This window comes from Hypanus sabinus, chromosome X1, assembly GCF_030144855.1.
Source record: "Hypanus sabinus isolate sHypSab1 chromosome X1, sHypSab1.hap1, whole genome shotgun sequence".
Taxonomy (NCBI): Eukaryota; Metazoa; Chordata; class Chondrichthyes; order Myliobatiformes; family Dasyatidae; genus Hypanus; species Hypanus sabinus.
Window position 1 is genome coordinate 29981437 of NC_082738.1, and position 26485 is coordinate 30007921.

Here is a 26485-nt window from a genome sequence, read left to right on the forward strand (position 1 = left end):
AGATATACAGAGACCGGTAAATGTCAGGAGATTATAGTTGATTTGAGGGAATTCGGGGTAGAGGTCTACACAGAGACACCGGTAAATGCCAAGAGATTATCGAAGATTTTAGGGAGGTCGGTGTACAGGTACACTCAGAGGCTGCTGAATGTCTGGAGATTATAGTAGATTTGAGGGAATTGTTTATATAGGAACACAGTGAGACTGGTAACTGTCAGGAGATTAAAGTAGATTTAAGGGAATTCAAGGTACAGGTACACAGAGAGACTGGCTAATATCAGCAGATCAGAGCAGATTTCAGGGAATTCGGGGTGCATGTTCACAGAGAGACTGGTAAATGTCAGGAGATTATAGTTGATTTGAGTGAATTTGGGATAGAGGTCTGCACAGCGACACTGGTAAATGCCAAGAGATTATCGTAGATTTTAGGGAAGTCTGGGTACAGATACACAGTGTTATGTCTGTGCCCAACTCTGAGGGGCTGAAGGGTCCAAAGTAGCCCCCTCCTTTCTGAGAATCGCAAGATCGCTATTAATTCAGGTCAGGAGACCCAGGAAATGAGAGAGAGAGAGAGAGATGTTTGGAATGTCCTGGCCCTCAACCGTACAAAGCCAGGGAAAACGGCCATTGTCTCTTGGAGACGGAATTGTGTATTGAGTACTGTAGTTCATGGAAGCCCTCAGGGAATAATCAGAGGGGGTTGGTTGAGGGGTTGCATCATCCCGACCTGACTGACATCTGAGACCCTCTGAGTCAGGATAAAAGAGGGTCTGGGGAACAACCCCTTTAGACGCACCAGAAGAAACACTAGAAATCCTGTAACAGCGACAGCCGGTGGAAAGCCCACCTGCATCCTTTTCCATTTGCTTCGGAATTGGTGGGCCTTACCACGGAAGAACGGCTTTAGTTAAAACAAAGGAGTTAAAACAAAGCCCCAACGACTCTCGAAGGATTGACATCATAAAAGGAATGGGCAAGTTTTAAACTCTCTCTCTCTTGACTCCAACCAAAGGTTGCAGCCTGCATGAACTTGAGTGACTTTTATATTTCCATCGGACAATACACTATCCCCTAGACAACGATAGAGCTATTTCTTAGTGATTATTATTATACCCTCGCTTTTAGACTTAGTAGTGATGACGTATATTATCTGTATGTTTGCGTTGATATTATTTTTGTGTATCTTTATCAATAAATACTGTTAAAAATAGTACCATCAGACTTCAACGGACCTCTCTATCTTTGCTGGTAAGTGACCCAGTTACGGGGTTCGTAACAACAGAGAGACCGGTAAATGTCAGGAGATTATTGTAGATTTCAGGGAATTCGGGGTACAGGTACACATAGAGAGACCGGTAAATGTCAGGATATGACGAATAGCGGGAGCTCGGGGTATCGTTCCTCAGAGATGTCGGTAAATTGCTGGAGAGCGTTGACAAACTGAAGGAAATCGGGTTACAGGTCCACCGCCAGACCGGTCAATGACGGGAGAGTGTTGAGAGGCAGCATACGTCGCGTGACGATGAATGACCGTTTTCCGCCGGCCTCTGCGCGAACCTGCCATTCAAGCAGTTTTCGCCCGGTGATTGGACTACCCGTTTTGTAAAGCGTTCCCAACTGTTGTTCTCTGCTCTGCTGAAATCTGATTCGACTGGTCCCTCTACACGAAGCGCACTCTGTTCCATTGCTCATGCTGATTGGATGTCATTTTCCCGGCTTTTGGCTCTGGATTTCCAAGACCGCTTGGGCATTGTTGGATAGTGGAGGAACGTAGAAGTAGACACGTTCACGATTGGCTGGCTGCTGATTAGTCCAGAGGTTTGTCTTGGCAGCAGAGAGTGACGTGAGGTTCGAGGCCTGAAGCGGGGACGGAGGTGTGGAGGAAGGGAAAGAAAAGAACAAGAAAGTAGTAAGAGAAAAGGAAAGGTGAGGGGAGGAACAAATGGGAAGTGGGGGGGGGGGAGGAGAGGAGGAAAGGGGAAGAGGGGATGGATGGTGTCGAGAAGAACGAACTGAAGCTGCGTGTGGTATGAAGAGATGGAGGGTGAGGAGTGGAAAGAATGGATGGGGAAATCATAAGTTGAAGAAGTGTGGAAACGGAGATAGGTGGTGTTTCAAAGCGAGAGAGGACAGGAAGTAGAGTGAGAGGTGGGGTGGGGTAGGATTTTGTGTGAAGAATGAGGGAAAGAAGGAGTGAACTACCATGAGGGAAGGATAGTGACATCAGACAAAAATGGAGGTGCAGTGAGCGGTGGATAGCTGGAGCTATGCGTCGAGGGAAAGGGAGGAGGGTAGTGAGTAGAGAGAGGGATAGGTGGGAGGGGTGTGGGGTGGAGAGCAGAGGAAGGGGAAGGTTGGTGGGGAGGGGGAGAGCACAGGTAGGCGAATGTGGGTGGGGTGAGGAGAGCACGGAGGACTTTTGGGTGGGGAGGAGGGAGCGTATGGAGGGGAAGATGGTAGGGGAGTACAGGGAGGGGAAGGTGGTGTGGGAGGTGGAGAGTAGAGGAGGGAAGTTAGGAAGTTCCATCAGTTCCCTGCTTTTCTACTCACTTCAGCTCCCCACACTCGGACGGCCATTCGCAGGATGATCTCCCTTGCCCTCTTCCCTCCACCTACCTGTGGTGAAACTCTGTATGAGCTCAACAACGAATTGGTCACTGGCACAAAGTCCGATGAAGACTTACACAACTTCCACACACAGGTAAGGCACAGGTGCATGGAGGGGAAGATGTTCCTGGTATGGGGAACAAGATGCAGGGAGTGAGTTCATGAGAGGGGGTGGAGCGACTATAGTGTCTGTACTGAATTAAACTGATTCCTTCAACCTCCACAATGTCTATATCCCTCCACTCCCTGCACGTCCTTGTGCCTGTCTTAACAGCCTCTTAAGACACCTGTTATTGTCAGGGAGGTATAGGAAGGGAAGGAGGGGTTGATGGAGGTGTTGGTGGGAAAATGAGTACAGAGGTTGAGTGGAAGGAGAGGGATGGAGAGAGGGAGTGTATGTTAGTGGGGAGGGAAGAGCAAATAAATACCTCTATCATATCTGGCTTTACCATCCCCCCCCCCGTCAGCACATTCCAGGCACATATCACTCTGTGTATAAAATAAAAACTTGCCCTGCACATTTCCTCTGAAATTAACCCCTCTCATCTTAAATGTACACCCTCCGGTATTAGACATTTCAGTCCTGGAAAACAGTTTATGACTGTCTACACTGTCTAGGCGTCTGCTACTTTTATAAACCTCTATCAGATCTCCCCTCGGCGTCTCACACACTAGAGAAAACGACCCAAGTTTCTCCAACCTGTCCTGAAAGCTGATACACTCTAATCCTGGTGGACCTCTCTGCACTCTCTCCAAATCCTTCAGTATCAGGTTTACTATCACTGACATATGTAGTGAATTGGTTGTTTGATGACAACAGTTTAGTGCAAATCACTAAAAATACTGTAAATTACAAAAAATGATTAGTGCAAAAGAGAAATAGTGAGTTAGCATTCATGGACTGTTCTGCAGACTCTTGTGATCCTCTGCATCGGAGCCTCCACCCCAGGTGGTGATGCAACCAGACAGAATGCTCTCCACTGTACGTCTATAGAAGTTTGTAAGTGTCTTTAGTAATAGACCAAATAGCATCAAACTCCTAATGAAGTGTAGCCACTAATGTGGCACCTTCATAATTCTATCAATGTGTTTACTGGAGTATTGGTACTTCCTGCAACAGGGTGATCAGAACTGCACACAATACCCCAAGTTTGACCCAACTGGAGTTTTATACAACTTTTATACTGAATGCCCAACTGATAAAAGCTAATGTTATTCCATTGTTCAAGAAAGACTAAGAATATGCAGGAAACTATAAGCCGGTGAGCCTGATGTCAATAGCGGGTACGTTGTTAGAAGATATTCTAAGGGACTGGATGTATGAGTATTTAGATAGACGGGGTCGAATATGGGAGAATCAGCATGGCTTTGTTCTTGGGAGGTTGTGTCTAACTAATGAAATTTTTTGAGGAGGTTACCAGAAAAGTTAGTAAAGGAAAGGCATTGGACATTGTCCCATGCTGTGTTCGTGAATTCCATCTTCTGCGTTACGTTGACTGCTTTGTGCACCCATACTGAGCTCATCTATTTTATCAACTTTGTCTCCAACATCCACCTAGCCCTTAAATTCATTTGGTTCACCTCTCACACCTTTCTCCCCTTTCTTGATCTCTCTGTATCCATCTCTGAAGACAAACTGTCTACTGACAACCTTTATAAATCTATTGCTCTTCCCACTCTATCTCCTGTAAAAATGACATTCCCTTTTCTCAGTTCCTTTGTCTCCTATTCTCATGGTGATGCTTTCCCTTCCAGAACATCAGAGATGTCCTTCCTCCACTGTTCATGCTGCCCTCACCCACATTTCCTCCATTTTCTGGACATACACCCTCACTTCATTTTCTCATTGCGTCAACAGGGATAGAGTTCAGCATTCATTCAATCAGTTGTTTGGCATTCGGGATGAGGTAGTACATTGGATTGGACATTGGTTTTGTGGGTTAAGCCAGAGAGTGGTAGTAGGTGGTTGCCTCTCTGACTGGCCTAGTGGTGTACCGCAGGAATCAGTGATGGGTCCATTGTTGTTTGTCATCTATATGAATGATTTGGATGATAATGTAAACTGGATCAGCAATTTAGTGGATAACCTCAAGATTGGGGGCATAGCGTGGAAGACTATCAAAGCTTACAGCAAGATTTGGACCAGCTGGAAAAATTGAATTGAATGCATACAGGTGTGAGGTGTTGCACTTTGGGAGAGCAAACCAAGGCAGGACACCGAGGGGTGTCGTGGACCAGAGGGACCTGGGTATACAGATCCATAATCCCATGAAAGTGGTGTCATAGCTCGATAGGATCGTAAAGAGAGCTTTAAGCACATTGTCCTTCATAAATCAGTGTATTGAGTTGCGATGTTATGTTGAAGTTGTTTCAGATGTTGGTGTGGTCAAATTTGGAATATTATGTGCAGGTTTGGTCACCTACCTACAGGGGAGATATCAATAAGACTGAAAGAGTATAGAAAAAATTTACAAGGATGTTTCTGGGACTTGAAGACCTGAGTTAAGTTTGAACTTTATTCCCTGGAGCATAGGAAAATGGAAGGAAGATTTGATAGAGGTGCACAAAATTATGAAGGATAAAGAGAGTAAATGCATGTCGGCTTTTCTTTTTACTGAGGCTGAGTGAGACTAGGTTATGGGTTAAGGGTAAAAGGTGAAATATTTAAGGGGAATCTGAGGGGTTTTTTTTCACTCAGGGGCTCCTCCACATTGTCCCATCACACACTCCTGCGGTCAGACGGTGAAGCTCCCTCCACACACACATTGAAACTCTGATTCCTCTTTGTTGCCCAGGTTCTTGGATTTGCCCCGGTGACCATCCATAGGGAGTGCCTGAAACCTCACGGCCGGTCTGAGCACAGTGCCAAGGCAGCATTCCTCTCCCACAGTGAGCCGGTGTGGAAACGCAGCGCCAATGCCTGGTGAGAGGTTTGGGGGAGGGGGGGTGCAAGGCTGGAACCCTTCTTGGTTTTGTGGGAGTTGCAGGAAGCTTCAAGGGGTGCACTCTGTTGATCTGACTGTGTCTTTCAGGCACGATTCTGGAATCTATGAACTTCTGGAGGAGGTGAACAGATCTGCTGATGAAGGTACTGGAGCTGGATGAGGAGAGGGCAAAGGGAACAGCTAGCTGTAGGTCCTCCCACCTTCTGTCATAGTGCTCCCTCCTCACCCTTCTTCACTGCCCCTCCTGTGGTACTTCCTCTTCACTATCCCTCTCCTTGCTGTAGTGCCCCCACCTTGCCTCCCCATCACTCACTCTCAGTCACTGTCTCATCACTGACTGCTTCTTCTCACCTCTACATCTCTCCCCCCCCCCCCCCCCCACGCCTCTCCTGTTTCCCTCTGGGTGATGTTCGACCCCCACCACCCAGCCGGTGGAGCTGCTGCTAACTGACCCATGTTTATCTACCTGCAGTGCCGCATGTGTTGAGGACGGTGTCTGGGTTTGCTCTGACCCTCTGCCACTGGGTATCATCGCTCTACGGGTCACTGTCTCCCCACCTCAGGGTAGGTACTGGGGTCAGCGGTTGGGAAGGTCTGTAGCTCGTAAAGAGTGGGGGGGGGGGGGTCAGTGTGTTGGCACTAGGGGTAGGGGGCCAGTGGGTTGGGGGAGGATTCAGTGGGCATTGTTCCCTTTAATCTACGCAGTGCACAGCCGTGCAGTAACCTGCGGCTGGAATTTTATGTGATGTTAATTTTAAAATTATGGTAATAGAGTTTTGAAATCTATGTTAATATAATTGTGAGATATCTGTAATTATTTGTTAATGAATATAGTCCATGTATTTCTAAATAATGTATTGCAACCTTTACTTCAAACCATTTTAGAGTTTCAGCAAATTAAAACTGTCGGTGTTTTGAGCTACAACACTGTTACAAATTGTAACATTAAACAAGAACGAAAGTTGGTAGCTCACTTCCTCCCACCCCTGCAAAATAAGGTTTAAAGTATGGTACAGTTTTCAGACCGTTAAAAAGAAATTCCTGCTCAGCAATGGTTGGTCCATGCAGCTGTTTAAAGAAAAATTAGAGGGAATATTGTCAGGGGGAGAAGGGGGGGTGGGCTTAGAGATTTGGCAGAAGGATCAGTGGGTTTTGGGAAAGGGGTTGGAGAGAGGTCAGTGGGGTTGGTGGGAAAGGTCATTGAAATTAGGTGGGGTCATTTGAGATTAGGTGGGGTCGGGGGTACAGTTTAATTGGTCAGATATGGAGAATGTGGTTTTGGGTGACTGGTCAGTGGGGTTGGGGATGAGGTTAATCTCTGGACAGTGTGGGGACTGGGGTTAGAGGTTGGATAGGGGTCACTCTGGGTCAGATGTTCTAGACACTACGGGATCAGGGGTTGGGGAGGGGTCAGATACTTTGGGGGTCAGGGGTTGGGGAGGAGTCTCTCTGGGTCAGCTGTTCTGGACAGAACCCCTCAAGCCTCTGTTGTTCCACAGCTGAGCACCGAGGAACTTCTTGCACAGTTCACACAGGTCACTGATTGGTGAGTCCATTCAACCACATGGGGGAGAATGTGGGGTGTGGTCTCTGGGGTGATCGGGAGATTGTAGGGATCACTTATAAATGGGTGGAGTCATAAAGTCATACAGCACAAAACTGATCCTGATCCCCACCCATTTGCTTGTGTTTGTCTCATGCCCATATAAGCCTTTTCTATCCACGTAAATGTCCATTTCCTTTCAAAGGTTGTTAATGTACCTGCCTCAACCACTTCCTCTGAGTGGAAAAATTGCTCCTCAATTTCCTAGTAAATCTCTCCACTCACTCCTTAAACCTGTGCCCTGTAGTTCATTACACCCAACCCTTGGAGGAAAAAAAACTGCGCATTCACCCTGTCTGTGGCAACCTGGATTTATACACCTTGCTAAGGTCAACCCTCAGTCTCCTGTGTTCCAAGAATAAAGTTCTGACCTGCCTAATCTCTCACCATGATTGAATCCATTGAGTCTCAGTAAATCTTCGTGAATCTCTGCACTCTTTCCAGCTTAATGGCATCTTCCCTATTCCCTATATTCCCTACTGTGGGAATAATGCACAAGGTGCAAAATCAGTTCATCCCCCAGAGAAGGAAGGATTCAAAGGGGGGAAAGGGGCCACAGTGGTTGACAAAGGAAGTCAGAGATTGCATAGCATTAAAAAAAAAATGAAGTATGACAGAGCTAAGTTGAGTGGGAGGACAGATGATTGGGGAGTTTTTAAGGAACAACAGAGCTTAACTAAAAAGACAATATGGGGAGAAAAAATGAGGTACGAATGCAAGCTAGCCAGGAATATAAAGGAAGATAGCAAAAGCTTTTTTAGGTATGTGAAGAGAAAGAAGATAGTTAACAATGTTGGGCCCTTGAAGAATGAATTGGGTGAAATTGTTATGGGAAACAGAGAAATGGCAGAAGAATTTAATGAGTACTTTAGATCTGTTTTCGCTAAGGATGACGCAAGCAATCTCCCAGATGTATGGATGGGCCAAGGACATAGGGTAACAGAGGAAATGAAACAGATTGACATTAGGAAGGAAACGGTGATGAGAAGACTGATGGGACTGAAGGCTGACAAATCCCCAGGTCCAGATGGTCTGCATCCTAGGGTACTGAAGGAGGTGGCCCTGGAAATTGCGGATGTATTGGTAATCATTTTCCAATGATCCTTAGATTCAGGATCAGTTCCTGAGGATTGGAGAATGGCTAATGTTATCCCACTTTTTAAGAAAGGAGGGAGGGAGAAAACAGAGAACTGTCGACATGTCAGCCTGACATCGGTGGTGGGGAAGATGCTAGAGTCCATTATTAAGGATGAAATAGTGGCATATCTAGATAGCAGTGATAGGATTGGGCCGAGCCAGCATGGATTTACCAAGGGTAAATCATGCTTGACTAATCTGTGGGAGTTTTTCAAGGATGTAACCAGGAAGTTAGACGGGGGAGATCCAGTGGATGTAGCGTACCTCGATTTTCAGAAGGCATTTGATAAGGTCCCACATAGGAGATTGGTGGGTAAAATCAAAGCTCAGGGCATTGGGGGGAAGACATTAACATGGATAGAAAACTGGTTGGCAGATAGAAAGCAAAGGATATCAGTGAATGGGTGTTTCTCGGAATGGCAGGTGGTGACTGGTGGGGTGCCACAGGGCTCGGTATTGGGACCACAGCTGTTTACAATTTACGTCAACGATGTAGATGAAGGCATTGAGAATAACATCAGCAAATTTGCTGATGATACTAAGCTGGGTGGCAGTGTGACATGTGATGAGGATGTTAGGAGAATTCAGGCTAACTTGGATAAACTGGGTGAGTGGGCAGATACTTGGCAGATGACGTTTAATGTGAATAAGTGTGAGGTTATCCACTTTTGGAGTAAGAACAGGAAGGCAGATTATTATCTGAACAGTGTAGAGTTAGGTAGGGGAGAAATACAAAGAGATCTAGGAGTCCTTGTTCATCAGTCACTGAAGGTGAATGAGCAAGTGCAGCAGGCAGTGAAGAAGGCTAATGGCCTTTATTACAAAGGGAATTGAGTATAAGAGCAAGGAAATCATCTTGCATTTGTACAGAGCCCTGGTGAGACCCCTCCTGGAGTATTGTGTACAGTTTTGGTCTCCAGGGTTAAGGAAGGACATCCTGGCTGTAAAGGAAGTGCAGCGTAGATTCACAAGGTTAATTCCTGGGATGTCCGGACTGTCTTACGCAGAGAGGTTAGAGAGACTGGGCTTGTACACACTGGAATTAAGGAGATTGAGAGGGGATCTGATTGCAACATATAAGATTATTAAGGGATTGGACAAGATAGAGGCAGGAAATATGTTCCAGATGCTGGGAGAGTCCAGTACCAGAGGTCATGGTTTGAGAATAAGGGGTAGGTCATTTAGGACAGAGTTAAGGAAGAATTTCTTCTCCCAGAGAGTTGTGGGGGTCTGGAATGCACTGCCTCGGAAGGCAGCAGAGGCCAATTCTCTGGATGCTTTCAAGAAGGAGCTAGATAGGTATCTTATGGATAGGGGAATCAAGGGATGTTGGGACAACGCAGGAACCAGGTATTGATAGTAGTTGATCAGCCATGATCTCAAAATGGTGGTGCAGGCTCGAGGGGCCGAATGGTCTACTTCTGCACCTATTGTCTATTATCTGCATGACCAAATCAGTACACACTACTCCAGGTCCAGCTTGACCAACATCTTGTACATTACAACTGCAATGTAGCATGCCAACTCCTGTACCCAATATTCTGACTGATGAAGGTCACCGAACTAAATGTCTTCTTCACTATCCTGTTTACCTATGACAACACTTCGGGGAACTTCTGTTCTATAAGAATTACCCTGTCATTTATTTGTCTCTTTGCCTATACCCCGAGCTCCCTCTGTTCTACAACATTTGTTAGTGCCCTACTGTTCACTGAAATTCCTTCCCTGGTATGTACCCAAAGTGATAGAGGCAGGTACATTAACAACATTTAAAAAGCAATTGGACAGGTACGTGGATTGGAAACATTTGAAGGGATGTGGGTAAATGGAATTAGCTCAGGTAGACACCTTGTTTGGCAGGGATGAGTTAGGTTGCAGGTCCTGTTTCTATGTTGACTTACTCCGGCACTCTGTGTGTTACTCTGGATTCCAGCTTCTGGTATCCTCGGTGCCTGGCCTGCCTGATTTGTTAGTCCGTCTGACTTGACCTCTCACCTGCTTTGAGGAAGTGTCTGTGGTAACCCCGGGAGTTTTCGTAATCAGAATCAGGTTTATTATCACTGGCATACTGTATGTCCTGTTTCGTGGCTGCAAGGCATAGAATTACTGTAAATCTCACTTAAGATGAAATAGATAAATTGTGGGAAAGAGAAATAGCAATTTAGTGTTCATTGGGTTGGTGAACTATTCAGAAATCTAGTGGAGATGAAGAAGCTGTTTCTGAATTGTTGAATGTGAGTCTTCAGGCTCCTGTACCTCATCCATGATGGTAGTAATGAGAAGAGGGCTTGTCCTGGGTGGTGGGAAGATTACCTCAATGGTGGGGAGGTTAGTGCCCATGATGGAAGTGGCTGAGTTTACAACTTTCTGCAGCTTTTCTGTTCCTGTGCAGTGGCGCCTCCATTACAAACTGTGATGCAACCAGTCAGAATTGTATATCTGTAGAAATCCTTGGTGACGTACCAAGTCTCTAAACTAATGATATATACCTGCTGGAGTGCCTTCTTTTCAGTTACATCAGTGTGTTGTGCCCAGGATAGATCCTCTGAGATACTGGAGCCCAGGAAGCTGCTCACCCTTTCCACTGCTGCCCCCTCAATGAGGTCTGGTGTGTGTTTTCCCAAATGTCCTGAAATCCACAATCAGAATGCAGAATAAAGTGCAACAATTACAGAGAAAGTGCAGTGCAGGTAGACATTAAGGTGCAAGGGCCACAGCGAGTTAGATTGTGAGATCCATCTTGTACTGGGGAACCATTCAACAGTAGGGTAGGTTAGTGGTGTGTGCCTTCAAGATTATGTATCTTCAGTCTCATGGGAAGAGGAGAAGAATGAATGTCCAGGGTGGGTGGGTCTTTGGTGATGCTGGTTGCTTTAACAAGGCAATGGGAAGTGTAGACAGAGTCCATGAAGGGAAAGCTGGTTTCTGTGATTTCAAGAGGACTGCAAACAAGAGTGTATTGCTGGGGTGTTGGTTAGACCACATCAACTCAAGTCAAGTTTATTGTCATTTCGACCATAAACTGCTGGTACAGTACACAGTAAAAACGAAACAACGTTCCTCCAGGACCCTGGTGCTACATGAAACAACACAAAACTACACTAGACTATGTGAGACAGCACAAGGCTACACTAGACTACGTAAAACAACATAAAAACAGCATCAGACTACAGACCTGCACAGGACTACGTAAAGTGCACAAAACAGTGCAGGGCAGTACAGTAATTAATAAACAAGAGAGTCCAGAGGAGGCTCACTAGAACAATCCCAGGAAGAAAAGCTTTTTGTGTGAGCAGTGTTTCATGTCTCCAGGCCTGTGCTCAATTGAGGTCAGAAGAATTGGGGAGAAGGGGGAGTGGGGTGGGATCTCATTGAACCCTGAATTTTGAGAGGCCTGAGAGAGAACGTCTCCATCAGTGGAAGAGTCCAGGATCTGAGGGCATGACCTGAGAATTGTGGGCCATCTCTTTGGAATTGGGGCAAGGACGAAGATCAGTCAGAGGGCGGTGAATGTGGAATTCATTGCCACAGAGGGCAGTGCAGGCCGAGTCATCCGGTTTGTTGAAGGCAGAGCTGGGTGGGCTTCTGATTGATGATGGGGTTAAGGGTGACAGGGTGAAGGGGGTTGAAAGTAAGAAAAAAAATCAACTTTTTTTGAATGGGAGAGCAGACACAATGGGCTGAATGGCCTTATTCTGCACCCGGTGCGGCAGATCTAATGCAGGAAAGGTGCAGATTGATGAAATAGCATGGTGGTTTAGAATTGGAAGAGCTGCATGGTGTGTGGGATGGGGAAGGATCAGCCTGTTCTGACAGACGAGGAGGTGTCTCTCTCCCCCTTTCCCATTCCCTAATGGCTACCACTCACTCTCTCTTTCCATGTTCCCAGGAAGGAGGGTTGTCTCCGTGCCTTCGCCTGGCACCCCCACACTAACAAATGCGCCCTCGCACTTCTTGATGACTCCATACGCATCTATAGGGCCGGCAGGTAAGAGGATATCGCCTCTTCCCCTCCCCCCCCCCCCTTCCCTCCCACTCACTTGAGGGTGTAGTCTGATGTGGGAGGAGTGGGTGGAGCACATCTGACTAGAGCCGGGGGTGGTGGGGCCCGTCCCACTGTGGCACTGATCTCTATCCTTCCCCATCTCACCACCCCAGCTCCCTTGACCCCTCGATGATGCTAAGTCCTCTCTTGCAGTGACACAGTGCCTACGCTCAAGCACCGGCTGCAGAGGAGTGTGGCGTGTGTGTCCTGGAAGCCTCTCTGTGCCTCAGTCCTGGCTGCCGGCTGTGAGAGTGGCGTGCTGGTGTGGAACGTGGACCCCAACTCCCTTTCTACCAGGTAATAAGGGGGGAGGGTTGGGGGAACACATCTCCTCAGTAACTGCAGAGGGCACAGACAGAAAGAAGGTATGGCTTGTAGGGAAACGGGAGGAGGGAACTGAGGAGAGTGGATGGAGCGACAAAGAGGGAGGGAAGATGGGGAGGGCCAGTAAGGGAGAAGGCAGAGCGGTAAATTAGCTTATTATTGTCACATATACCAAAGTACGGTGAGAACTTTGTTCTGCGCACCATCTACACAGATCATTTCACCTCACCAATACATTGAGGTAGAACAAGGCAAAATAATAACAGAATGCAGAATGAAGTATTACAGTTTAAGTTGAGAGGGGAGAGATTTAATAAGGACCTGAGGGGCAAGTTTTTACTAACCCCAGCTCCCAAGTTGGAGTGGTGGGGGGTGTTCTAGTCCAAAAGTAATCCTGCTTTTCCCTCTCTCAGACCCTCATCAGGTTGTGCCCAAGTTCTCTCCCATCCCGGACACAGCCCTGTTACTTCCATAGCCTGGTGCCCACGGGGAGACCTATTGGTCACCGCTTCGCCCTTGGACACCTCCATGTTGGTAAGTTCAGAAGAACACAGCATGGACCTTCATGATAGCCCTTCTTACCCAACCCCCTGTACTTACCCCCGTCCCACATTCTTCCTTCTCCCCTCCCTCTGCAACTGCATCTTAATGAGTACTATTGTACCTGGCTCAACCATATTCTCTGGCATCTTGTTCCATATTCTCACTGTGTGGAAAAAATTGTCCCTCTTTCCTTTATCCTAAGTTGGAATCGGTTTATTATTGTCACATGTACAGTGAAAAGCTTGTCTTGCACACTGTCCATACAGATCAAATCATCACAGTGTATTGAGATAGAACAAGGTAAAACAATAACAGAATGTAGAATAAAGCATAACAGTCACAGAGAAAGTACAATGTAGGTAGACAATACGGTGTAAGATCGTAATGAAGTAGATTGTGAGGTCAAAATTCCAACGGTGTACTAGGGGCTGTTTTATTATGGTCTTGTAACAGTGGGGTAGAATCTGTCCCTCTCCTGGTGCTTGGTGGTATGTGCTTTCAGGCTTTTGTATCTTCTGCCCGATGGGAGAGAGAATGTCTGGGGTGGGTGGGGTCTGATGATTCTGGCTGCTTCACTGAGACAGTAAGAAGTGTAGACAGAGTCCATGGAGGGGAGGCTGGTTTCTCTGATGTGCTGAGCTGTGTCCATAACGGTACTCATGTGTAGAATGGTTGCCGTGACAAGCTGCGATATAGCCACATAGGAAGCTTTCAATTTAAATTTTTTTTTAAATTGGTAAGGGTCGAGAGGGGCATGCAGAACTTCTATGGACTCCTAAGAAAGTAGAGGCGTTGATCAGCTTTCTTGCCCTTTGAGTCTGTGTGCAGTTTATTGGTGATGTTCACTCCTAAGGATTTGAAGCTCTCAACCTCAACACTGGTGGTGTAGACAGGAGCATGTACACAATTCCCCTTCAATGAAGTCAATGACCAGCTCTTTTGTTGATATGGAGGAAAAGGTTGTTATGAGGTGCAGAAGAGGTTCACCAGGATACTGCCTGGATTAGAGAGCATGAGCTTTAATGAAAGGTTGGACAAACTTGGCTTATTTGAAATATCCTTTTTTTCTTTCTTTCTGGCAGGTATTTAACCCTGACACTTTTCAGCACCAGTTGATCACTGAACTGGGGTTCAATTCCCACCACTGTTTATAAAGAGTTTGTATGTTCTCCCTGTGACCTCATGGTTATCCCCAGGTGCTCTGGTTTCCTCTCAAATTCCAAAGATGGGATGTGGGCATGCTATGTGAGTTGTGGCACTGGACTTGAGATGCTCCAGGCACAATCCTCAGACTGTTGATTGTTGCATTTCACTATGTTTTGGCATATAAGCTAAGCTTTACTTTTCTTTCCTGCTTTTATTTCCTCCTATCCTTATTTTTTTGTTGTAACTTATAGTAATTTTTATGTCTTGCACTGTGCAAGTTTCACGTCAGTGCCAATACACCTGATTCTGATATTTTTCTCTCATGGTGACCCCTGTAGACACCAATCATCTCCCTGTGATTTTTTTTCTTTTCACGTTCGTAAACAACTGACCCTCTCCCTGAAATTAAGATGGATTCAGACAGAGAACTGAACCTCTTCCTGTGCTGCTTCATGGTCTGTGGTGGGGATGGAGTTAGTTCGGGGAGAGGGAGGTTTTGGGGGAGTGCACAGAGGCATGGGGGGGGAGGACGTGTGTGTCTGCGTGAGAGGTTTGAAGGGTAGGGGTGGGATGTTGAGAAGCAGAGGTAGAAATGTGGAAAGGGGTGGCGAGGGAGGCGGGTTAGGTGGAAATGTTCAAGGGGTGGTGTCAAGGTTTGGGGGTTCTGAGTAGGGGATGGGTTGGGAGAGGATGTCGAGGACAGGTTTGGGTGTCCTGGAGGCTGTGAGGGGCTGTACTCACAGTGACCCTTTCTCGTTACCCAACCCATCCCCTTTCCCTCTGCCCAACCCATCCCCTTCCCCTGTCATCCAACCTTCCTGCCTTTCCCTTCTTTTTCTCTCTCCACCAGGTGTGGGATGTTGCCACAGAAAGCTGTGTCCCCCTGCAGCGGGTTGGAGGAGGGGGTGTCACCTTCTTGGCCTGGTCCCCTGACAGCAGCAGGATCCTGGCTGCCACCCCCTCTGCTGTTTTCAGGTGGGTGTATGTGGGGGAGGAGTGGGTGAGATGGGTGGGTGTTGGGGAGAGGGGTGACGAGGGTAAGGTACCGGGGTTGAGGGGTGTGATTTAAAAGGAAATGGCCAGGCAACTTCTATACCAGAGGGTATATGGACTGAGCTTCCAGAGGAAGTGGTTGAAGCAGGAACATGAAAAAATAATTAAAAGGCACTTGGGCAGGTACGTGAATAGGAAGGGTTTCGAATGATACAAAATGTAGTGTAAATCTTGGCGTCCATACTGTCCCTGCAGATCAGATCATTACACAGTGGATTGAGGTAGAACAAGATAAAACAATAACAGAATGCAGAATGAAGTGTCACAGTTACAGGAAAAGTGCAATACTGATTAAAAGTAAAATGCAAGATCAGAAATGAGGTAGATTGAGAGAGAGTTTATCTTGTACCAGCAGGTGATTCAATGCTCTGATAACCATCCCTGAGCCTGATGACAGGTGCTTTCAGGCTTTTGTATCTTTTACCTGATGGGAGAGGGAAGAGGAGGAGAGAGAATGGGTCTTTGATTACACAGACTGCTTTACTGAGACAGTGAGAAGTGTAGACAGTCCATTGAGGTGAGGCTGACTCCTGTGATGTGCTGAGCTGTGCCCTCAACTCTCAGGTCACAGATACAGCAGTTGACTGCCAAAAGTTGCGAACTCGTCATGGAAACTGATGTATAATTGGTACTTGTGGGATCCCAAGTCAAGGATTGGTTACAGGATCTGGTCTGAATTAGTGAGAAGCCCTTTGCACCAAGACTGTTGTTATTCCTGGACTCCTGGACCCTTACTATCTCCCCCTCCCTCTTTCCTTCAGGGTGTGGGAGACTCGGACATGGACCTGTGACCGATGGCCCACACTGAAGGGCAGGTGTCAGGTATGTAACAGCAACCCAGTTCGGTGTGAGAGAGCAGGATCGACAAAGGGGGAGGTCTGGGTGATAAAATGGTTCAAAGTAATTTGATCAGCAAAATACACGTGCATGGGGAGACTGGTAAATGACAGGAGAGTGTTGTAGAACAGAGGGAGCTCGGGTTAGAGATAAATAAGAGGGGAGTGTTGTAGACCAGAGGTACCTTAGGGGACAGGTAGAGAAAGAGACCGGTAAATGACAGGGGAGTGTTGTAGAATAGAGGATGCTCGGGGTACAGGTACACTGAGAGACCGGTGAATGAGAGGGGAGTGTTGTAGAACAGAGGGAGCTCGGGGTACAGGTACACAGTGGCCGGTAAATGACTGGAGAGAGTTGTACAACAGGGGGAGCTCATGGTACATAGACACAGACAAAGTTTGGTAAATGACAGGGGAGTGTTGTAGAACAGATGGAGCTCAGGGTACAGGTACACAGGGAGACTAGTCATTGACAGGGGAGAGAGAATTCGGGGTACAAGTACACAGAGAGACTAGTCATTGACGGGAGAGAGAATTCGGGGTACAGGTACACAGAGAGACTGGGAATTGACAGGAGAGAGAGAATTCGGGATACAGGTACACAGAGAGACTGGGAAATGACAGGGGTGTGTTGTAGAACAGAGGGAGCTCAGGGTACAGGTACACAGAGAGACTGGGAAATGACAGGGGTGTGTTGTAGAACAGAGGATGCTCGGGGTACAGGTACACTGAGAGACTGGTAAATGAGAGGTGAGTGTTGTAGAACAGAGGGGGCCTGGGGTACAGGTACACAGGGAGATTGGTAAATGACAGGGGAGTGTTGTAGAACAGAGTGAGCTTGGGGTACAGGTACACTGAGAGACCGGTGAATGACAGGGGATGTTGTAGAACAGAGGGAGATAAGGGTACAGGTACAGAGGGACCAGTAAATGACCGGTACTCAGATTGAGTTCAGTAAATGACAGGAGTGTTGTAGAACAGGGGGAGCTCGGGGTACAGTACACAGAGAAACTGGTAAATGACAGGGGAGTGTTGTGGAACAGAGGGAGCTCAGGGTACAGGGACACAGACCGGTAAATGAGAGGGGGGAGTGTTGTAGAACAGAGGATGCTCGGGGTACAGGTACACAGGGAGACCGGGAAATGACGGGAGTGTTGTAGATCAGAGGGAGCTCAGGGTACAGGTACTCTGAGAGAGACTGGTAAATGAGAGGGGAGTGTTGTAGAACAAAGGGAGCCTGGGGTACAGGTACACAGAGAGACCGGTAAATGAGAGGTGAGTGTTTAGTATGGAGGAATAATGGGTACAGGTACACAGATGTAGATCATAATTATCACGTGGCACAGTTCACAGGTAGGCAGAATGGTGAAGAAGATGTTTGCATGCTGGCCTTCAGTCAGGGCACTGAGTACAGGGGTTGGGATGTCACGTTCCAGCTACACAAGAAGTTGTTGTGACCTCACCTGGAATACTGCGTACAGTTCTGGTCTCACAGTGATAGAGTGGATGGGATTGAGCAGGAGATTCATAAGGATGTTGCTGGGACTGGAGGGTTGAGTTATCGGGAGGGACTGGACAGGCTGGGACTATTTTCCTCAGAGTGAAAGAGGCTGAGGGGTGACCTGACAGAGCTTTATAGAAACACGAGGGGTGTAGATAAAGTGGATGGTCACAGTCCTTTCCCTATGAACCAGTAGGCACAGGTTTGTGGTGAAAGGGGACCAGAGGTGTAGTGAACACCCAGAAAAAGGTCTGTAATCGGTGTTCATGCCACCAGTTTGGAAGCTATCAAAACAGAATGAGATGTGGCAGTAGAGGAGGCCATAGGCAGACCTGTCAGAATGGGAAACTGACTTGAAATAGGTGGCCACCAGGAGATCCTGCCTTCTGCGGTGAACAGAGTGAAGGTGCTCAACTTAGCAGCCCTCCATATTCCTACATCGCACCTCCCCTACCCCACCCACCTTACCCCTATCTCCTGCCAGCCTGTACTCCTCTCCCACCCCCACCCTTTTCATTCTGGCATCTTCCCCCTTCCTTTCCAGTCCTGATGAAGGGTCTCAGCCCGAAACATCGACTATTTACCCCCGCCCCCACAGATGCTGCCCAACCTGCTGAGTTCCTCCAGCATTTTATTTGTGTAGCAGCATCTACAGAATCGTTGTGCTTATATTTGGGACATTAGCCTTCATCAGTCAAGGTAGTGAGTATAGGAGTTCAGAGTTGCAGCTGTAAAAGTGGTCGGTTTTAGTTACGCTGCCATAGGAAAGATGCCATTAGGCTGGAAGGAGTGCAGAAGAGATAGACAAGTATGCTGCCAGGACTTGAGGGACTGAATTATGGAGAGAGGTTGAGCAGGTTGTAATTTTGTTCCTTGGAGTGTAGGAGACTGAGGTGTATAAAACCATGAGGGGCACAAATAGAGTGAATACACAGCTTTTGTCCCAGGGTTGGAGAATCAAGAATCAGGGCACAGATTTAAGTTCAGAGGAGAAAGATTTAATAGGGACCTGAAGGGCAACACTTTGACCCGGTGGTGGTCCATGTGTAGAACAAGCTGCCAGAGGAAATGGTTGAGGGTGGTACTTTAACAACATTTAAAGGATGCTTGGACAGTTGCACGGATAAGAGAGGTTTAGAGGGATATGGACCAAACATGGACAAATGGGACTGTCTGCATGAACTATGATCTGATGGAGATTCTCCATCCTGCTGTGAGTTTCCAGGATTTTGTTTTGTGTTTCCAACATCTGTTTTGTTCTTCTTTGATCTCTGCTCACAGACTGGGTGTTGGAGCCCAGATGGCAGCCGCTTGCTCTTCACAGTGGAGGGCGAATCGGTCATCTATCTGCTGACCTTTGTGGACACCGGTGAGTAGCGTTGGGCAGGAGTCTGTGCACACAGCTGGCTACAGCACAGTGAAACCCACTGAACTAATCCTTCTGTCTCCACACTGTCCATATCCCTTCATTCCCTGCCTATCCATGTGTCTAACAGCCTCTTAAACACCTCTATCCACCACCACCATCCCTGGCAGCACATTCCAGGAACCCACTTCTGTGTTTTAAAAGAAAAACTTGCCCAACCCATGTCCTTTGAACTCCTCCTCCCCCCAGCTGAAGTTCACATCCTCTGGTATTAGAGATTTCAATCCTGGGGAAAAAGATGCTGTCTGTGCTTCTATCTATGCTTCTCAAAATTTTATGAACCACTCTCAGGTCTCCCCTCGACCTCCGCTGCTCCAGAGAAAACAACCCAAGTTTCACCAGCCCCTCCTCGTAGCTAGCGCTCTCTAATCCAGGTAACATCCTGGTGAACCTCTTCTGCACCCTCTCCAAAGCCCCCACACCCTTCCTGTAATCAGAACTGAATGCTATACTTCAGAAGTGGCCTGACCAGTTTTGTGAAGCTGCAACATAACTTTCTGACTCAAACTCAGTGCCTCGACTAACAAAGGCAAGCATTACCCCGTCTTCACCTTAATTACAAGTGCTGTGGTATTAGACATTTTGACCCTGGGGAAAAAGATCCTGACTATCAACTCTATTTATGCCTTTGCATAATCTTATTAACCTCGATCAGATCTCCCTTCAGCATCTGCCACTCCAGAGAAAACAACCCAGGTTTGTCCAACCTCTCCTTATAGCTCTTGACTCTAATCCAGGCAGCGTCCTGGTGAATCTCCTCTGCTCCCTCTCCAAAGCCCCCACACCTTTCCTGTAATGAGGCAACCAGAACTTAATGCAATACTCCAGATGTAGCCTCACCAGAGTTTTATAGCTTCCTGACGCATTGAACTCAGTTTCTCGGATAATAAAGGCAAGTGTGCTGTACACCTTGCAACCTGTGTGGCCACTTTAAGAAAACTGTGGACTTGGATACCAGGGGTCCTGTTATTGACTGTTTACTATCCCTTTACATTTGACCTGCTTAAATGCAACACCTCACATTTGCCCAGGTTAAGCTCCATCAGCCTTTTCTCTGCCCATATCTCCAACTGAATCTTTTGGCAGTCGACTCACCCCATTTATTGTGTGCAGTTCTGGTCACCTCATTACAGGATGGATATTTAAGACTTTGGAGAGGGTGCAAAAGAAGTTCACCGGGATGCTGCCTGGATTAGAACTGGGACTAGGACAAATTTCTTCAGCGAGAGGGTGGTGAATCTGTGGGATTTGTTGGAACAGGGAGCAGTGGAAGATAAGTTATTGTGTGTGCTTCAGGCAGAGATGAATAGGTTTTTGATTGGTGAAGGGGTTAAGGGATTACATAGAACACAGAACAATTTGGTCCATGATGTGCCAACTTTTTAGAATCATACAGAAGAACAGCACAGAAATGGGTGCTTTGGCCCATCTAGTACATACTGAACCCTTTAAACTGCCTACTCCCATCAACCTGCACCGGGACCATAACCATCCATACCCCTACCATACATGTACTTATTCAAACTTCTCTTAAACATTGAAATCAAGTTCACATGCACCACTTGTAATGGCAATTTGTTCCACACGCCCAGTGAAGAGGTTTCCCTTCAAACCTCACCTTTCAACCTTAACCTATGACCTCTGGTTGTAGTCCCACCCCACCTCAGTGGAAAAAGCTTGCTTGCATTTACCCTATCAATACCCCCTCATTATTTTGTATACTTCTGTCAAATCTCTGCTCAATCTTCCAGGTTCTAGGGAATAAAGTCCTAACCTGTTCAAGTAATCCAGATCTGGCAAAATTTCTCTGTACTCTTTCAACCTAGTTTACATCTTTCCTGTAGGTAGGTGACCAAAACTACACACAATACTCCAAATTAGGCCTCACCAATGTCTTGTACTACTTCAACATAACATCTCATCTCCTGTACTCAATATTTGATTTATGAAGGCCAATGTGCCAAAAGCTTTCTTTATGACCCTATCTACCTGTGTAAAACCTACCCTGGTTGGTCCCACTGAAGTGCAAAATCTCACACTTGTCTGCAATAAATTCCATCTCCAATTTTTCAGTCTATTCTTCCAGCTGGTCCAGTTCATGCTGCAAGCTTTGATAGTTTTTCTCGCTGTCCACTACGCCCCCAATCTTGGTGTCATCTGCAAATTTGCTGATCCAATTAACCACATTATCATCCAGATCATTAATATAGATGACAAACAACAATGGACCCAGCACTGATCCCTGTGGCACTCCACTAGTCACAGTTCTCCAGTCAGAAAGGCAACCATCTACTACCACTCTCTGGATTCTCCCACAGAGCCAATGTCCAATCCAGTAAACTAGCTCACTTTGAATGCCAAGTGACTGAACCTTCCTGACCAAACTCCCATTCGGGACCTTGTCAAAGGCCTTACTAAAGTACACTTAGACTACATTCACTTCATCAACTTTCCTGGTAACCTTCTTGAAAATCTCTTAGAAGATTTATTAGACATGACTTATCATGCATAAAGCCATGTTGACTATCCTGAAATCAGTCCATATCTATCCAAATACTTGTATATCCAGTCCCTTAGAATATCTTCAAATAACTTTCCCATAACTGATGTCAGACTCGCCGGCCTATAATTTTCTGGTTTATTTTTAGAGCCTTTCTTAAATAGTGAAACAAAATTTAGCTATCCTCCAATCCTCTGGTACTGCATCTGTCTGCTTTGTTTCACTTCTATAGAATCTGTGTCCATCACCTGAGTAAATACAGATGTAAAAAATCCTTTTACGATCTCCCTCGTCTGTTTTGGCTCCACACACAAATTACCATTCTGGTCTTCCATAGGGTCTGTTTTTGTCCCTTGCAATCCTTTTGCTCTTAACATATCTGTAGAATCCCTTAGGATTCCCCTTCGTCTTGTCTGCTAGGGCAATCTCATGTCTTTTAGCCCTCCTGACTTCTTTCTTAAGTGTTCTCTTGCATTTCTTGTACTCCAGCGTACCTCATTTGTTTTAACCTGCTCTCAGATCAATTTAACCCTTCCCTTCCACATAGCCCTCCATTTTTCTGTCATCCATGTGCCCATGTGTATCTTAAATGTCCCTAATGTATCTGCCTATACTTTCATACCTTCCATGCACCCACCACTTCCTGTGTAAAGAACCTATCTGACATTTCCCCCTATACTTTCCTCCAATTTTCTTTAAAATATGTCCTTTGTCTCTTCTTGTACACCTTTATCAAGTCACCTCTCACCCACCCTCACTCCAAATAGAAAAGCCCTAGCTCACTCTTGCTCTCTAATCCAGGCTGTATCCTGGTAAATCTCCTTTCTAAAGATACCACATTCTTCCTATAATCAGATGACCAGAACAGAATGCCAGTGTTTTATATAGCTGCAACATTACCTCATGACTCTTGAACTCAATCCTGACTTATGAAGACCAACATGTGATACGCCTTAACAACCCTATCAACTTGCACAGCAAACTTGAGGAAACTATGAGCCCAAGATCCCTCAGTTCCTCCATACTGCTAAGAATCTTGCCATTAACTCTGTACTCTGCTTCACATTTGACTTTCCTAAGTGAATCAGTTGCACACGAGTTACTGCAGATGCTGGTAATCCAGAGTAACACACACACAAAATGCTGGAGGAGCTTAGCAGGTCAGGCAGCATCTATAGAAATGAATAAACAGTGGACATTTCAGGCCAAGACCCGTCATCAAGACTCACATAAAAGGTATCAGTAGATGGTCTGTCTCCAGAGATGCCTCGAAGAAAGGGAAGGAGGTGTCAGAGATGGATTAAGTGAATGTGAGGGCAGTTGGAGGTAAAGTTGATGAAATTAATGAGTTCAGCATGGGTGTAGGAAGTAACACCAATGCAGTCATTGAGGTAAAGAGTTGGGGAGTGTTACCAGTGTAAGCCTGGAACATGGACTGCTCCATGTAATTAATGAAAAGACAGGCATAGCTGGAGCCCATGGCTGCACCTTACATTTGGATTGGACATCCATGGTGAAAATGAGGGCCAGATAACTGAAAGTTGTTGAGATCGAGAGCATGTGAAGTGCCACGGATGCTGGTGGGAAGGGACTGAACAAAGGGTGATAAAATGGAGTCGACATATGGAGACATGAGTTTAGTGGAGCAGGCAGAAACAGTGGGCCTACCCAGACAGTCAGGTTTGTGGATCTTGGGTAGGAGTAAAAACAAGCTGTGTGGGGTAAGGGAACTGTGAGGTTGGTGGTAGTGGATTGGTGGATGGGAGATCTCCAGAGTTGGAGGTTGGTGATGGTGCAGGAGACAATGTTTTGATGGGCTTTTCATGGATTAAGTAAGAGGAGTATCCAAGAGATGCCTTAGCATGGTAGAACTCAGTCTGCCAGACTACGACAGTACCCATCTTGTATGTGGGTTTGATGGTGAGCTTGGGTTTGGTGCAGAGTGATGGTCAGAATGGGACAGTGTGTCAGGAGGAGAGAGGAGCACTGAAGTTGAGGTGGTTGATTTCCTGTCAGCAGTTGGAAATGAAAGTATTCCAATCCAGAGTGGGCAGAAGGCCAAGTCAGTGTGGGAGGGGTGGGAATCCTTGCCAAAGATCTAGGCTCAGAGATGGAGGCAATGGAAGAAGAGCTCGGCGTCTCAGCCTGAAACATGACTTTATTCCTCTCCATGGGTGCTGCCTAACCAATTTGTGTGTGTTCCTTCCCCAACTTGTGTGTTATTAAAGTGAATAATTTCACACTTTTCCGGGCTGAACTCCATCTGCTACTTCTCAGCCCAGCTCTGCATCCTGTCAATGTCCCGTTGTAACCTACGACAATCTACACTATCCGCAACTCCACCAAGTTTCATGTCAACTGCAAACTTATTAACCCACCCTTTCACTTCCTCACCCAAGTCAGTTATAAAAAGTCACAAAGCGCAGGGCTCCCAGAACAGATCCCTGCAGACCACCACTGCTCAGAATATGCTTCATCTACAATCACCCCTTGTGGGGGAGGTGGTCAGATGCAGTAGGCTGAATAGTCCTGGGGTCTCCCCTTTAGTGATTAACTTTCTCTCTCTCCGCTCTCCCAGGTGAGATGCTGGGAGCCGGAGGAAGCTCCAAGATGGCCTCGATCTGCGCGGATCTGTCCAGGACCACACTAGAAGACGAGATCAGGTGGGTAGATGGGCAGGTTGAGTGGGGTGGGCAGCCCATGCCTCTCTAGGGAGCTCTGCAAGAGGAATTGTGGGGGGAACTCCTCGAGGATGACTTGGGGTGGGGAAGGAGAGCTCGGTGAAGGAGATGGGAGGGATGTCGGTGGAGCTCTGTGACGGGCACCTGGGGTTGGGGGAGCTCTGCAAGGGGAACCAGGTGTGGGGAGGTGTTGCCAAGAGGGGAATCAGGGAACAGATGTAGTCATCTCATCCCTGGGTTGCCCCAGAGTGTTATGAGCCTTTGTCTGCTGCTGTCTTGCAGTGTCGGTGGGGAGGTGCAGACAATGGTTTGGGACCCCAGTGGAGAGCGGCTAGCTGTCCTTCTTAAAGGTAAGGTTATAGCCTGCAGACTGGACAATCTTTCTCTCCCTCTACCCCCAGCCTCAACCTCCCCCCACGGGGAAAAGATTGGGGTGGGTCTGTGTCTGTCCACCCTTCCTTCCCCCCCCCCCCCACCCCACCATCTCTCCTGTGTGCATCTGTCCCTCATATCATTCTGGGGCTGACTGCCATGTGGGGATTGAGTGTGAGCGTGTGTGTGGGTGTGAGGGTGTGTGTGTGTGTGTGGTTGTGTGTGTGTGTGTGTGAGAGTGTAACTCTAAACAGTCCCGAAATGTTGGTTCAAACCCAACCTTGGTGCTGTGTGTGTTCTCTGCCCCTCCCATCCCCTCCCTGCTCACTCCTCTCCTGTCTCCCTCCCTTGGGATACTTCTCCACCGGACCTGTGAAGATGGACTCAGTTGTTTTTCTTCCCTACCCCAGGTGATCCATTGAGTCCATGCTGTCGACCAACCATCGCTGTGTTCAGGACCCGCATCAGACCTGTGTTTGAGCTCTTGCCGTGGTTCGTATTAAATCAGCTGGAATGTTGTCCCTTAACCCCTCGCTCACTCTCCCCTTCCCTCTCCCCAATACCCTGTCTGGGGATCAGACTCTTCAAAAACCTCTCGAAAGGAGAGTGTGAGAGGGGGAGAAGTGGAGGGAAGGGTCAGAAGGAGAGGGGAGGGGTGTGGTGTGGGAAGAGGAGAGGAGGAAGGAGGGAAAGGGACAAGGGAGGGAAGAAGCTTTGACTGATTCCCACCCTCTCACCTTCTCCCCCCAGTGGCTTCATTCATAACGACAGTGACTCCTTCCCACAGTTCATCAGTTTCCACCCCAACTTTGCAAAAGGAGCTCTGCTGACCGTGGTAAGTTGTGGTCCTGATAACACTGGTGTGGCATGTTGCTGGGTGAAGATGTTTACTCCCCCCCATCTATCTCCCAAACACGCGCACACACTCCCGACCCCTCTCAGACACACATCCGGACTCCCTCCACCACCTCCTCGCACACAATTTTTTTTTCCTGTCTCACACGTCCCCTGCCAGCCCCTCACACTTTCTCTTGCGCACACACACACGTTCCACTGTACTCGGGACCCAGGGAGTCTCTCCTGTACATGTGCACACACCACCCCTGGAGGGTCACACTCTATATTCATGCTCCAGTGGAGTGCATAGGGACCGTGTATGCAGACCCTGACCCCTCCCATTCTGATCTGTTCTCTTCCTCCCCCAGGGCTGGTCGTCAGGAAGGATCTCCCATATCCCTTTTTATTTCGTCAAAGCCCAGTCGTATCAGACCGGCTCTGTATGCGGTGCAATCCTGGGCAGTGCCCAGCCTCACAGTCCCACTGACCTCTTTTCTGAGCTGTAAGTCCTGCCCCCCCCCCCACGATTCCCTACCTCTGCACCCCTCCACCCCTACCTCTACAACTCCTCTCCTACATCCCTTCCCCTCCCTCAGCGTGTTCTGGGCTGTGCCCATCCCCGCAATCCATCTGACCTCTTGAATTATCCCCCCCTTACACCTCCCCTGCTCTCCTCCCTTACCCCATCCTACCCCCCCCCCCCCCATTCTCTCCAGCCCCTCGTCCCCGCCTGTACTGTGAGTTTAGCTGGAGCACCTGGTGGGGAGAAGGAGGGAGCATCCTGTACACCAACGCTGTGAAATAAAACTCGTCTAACTCAGGTGAAGCTTGTCCCTTCAATGTGTGAGTGGTGAGTCCTGAGACTCGAACTGGAGGGTGGGTGCGTGTTCGTCTTCTCCTTCGTGCCCAACCCCTCACCAGTCTCCCTA

The 26485-nt window shown here is 47.4% G+C and overlaps 1 protein-coding gene across 3 annotated transcripts; it reads left to right on the forward strand.

The window, feature by feature from the left end:
- The first annotated feature begins 1665 nt into the window (after window positions 1–1665).
- Window positions 1666–26372, forward strand: aaas (achalasia, adrenocortical insufficiency, alacrimia). 3 transcript variants are annotated; one of them, XM_059956182.1, is made up of 17 exons: window positions 1666–1818; window positions 2556–2701; window positions 5403–5530; window positions 5640–5695; window positions 6025–6116; window positions 7052–7098; window positions 12182–12280; window positions 12491–12634; window positions 13075–13195; window positions 15201–15325; window positions 16165–16225; window positions 19022–19109; window positions 24245–24329; window positions 24630–24697; window positions 25130–25211; window positions 25470–25554; window positions 25925–26372. In XM_059956182.1, the coding sequence occupies exons 2-17, from the start codon at window positions 2585–2587 to the stop codon at window positions 26060–26062; spliced, it is 1536 nt and encodes a 511-aa protein (XP_059812165.1). In that variant the 5' UTR covers window positions 1666–1818; window positions 2556–2584; the 3' UTR covers window positions 26063–26372. The 3 variants fall into 3 exon arrangements, with proteins under 3 accessions (XP_059812165.1, XP_059812166.1, XP_059812164.1); XM_059956183.1 differs by having other exon boundaries at window positions 1761–1909; XM_059956181.1 differs by having other exon boundaries at window positions 1771–1926.
- Window positions 26373–26485: the final 113 nt, after the last annotated feature.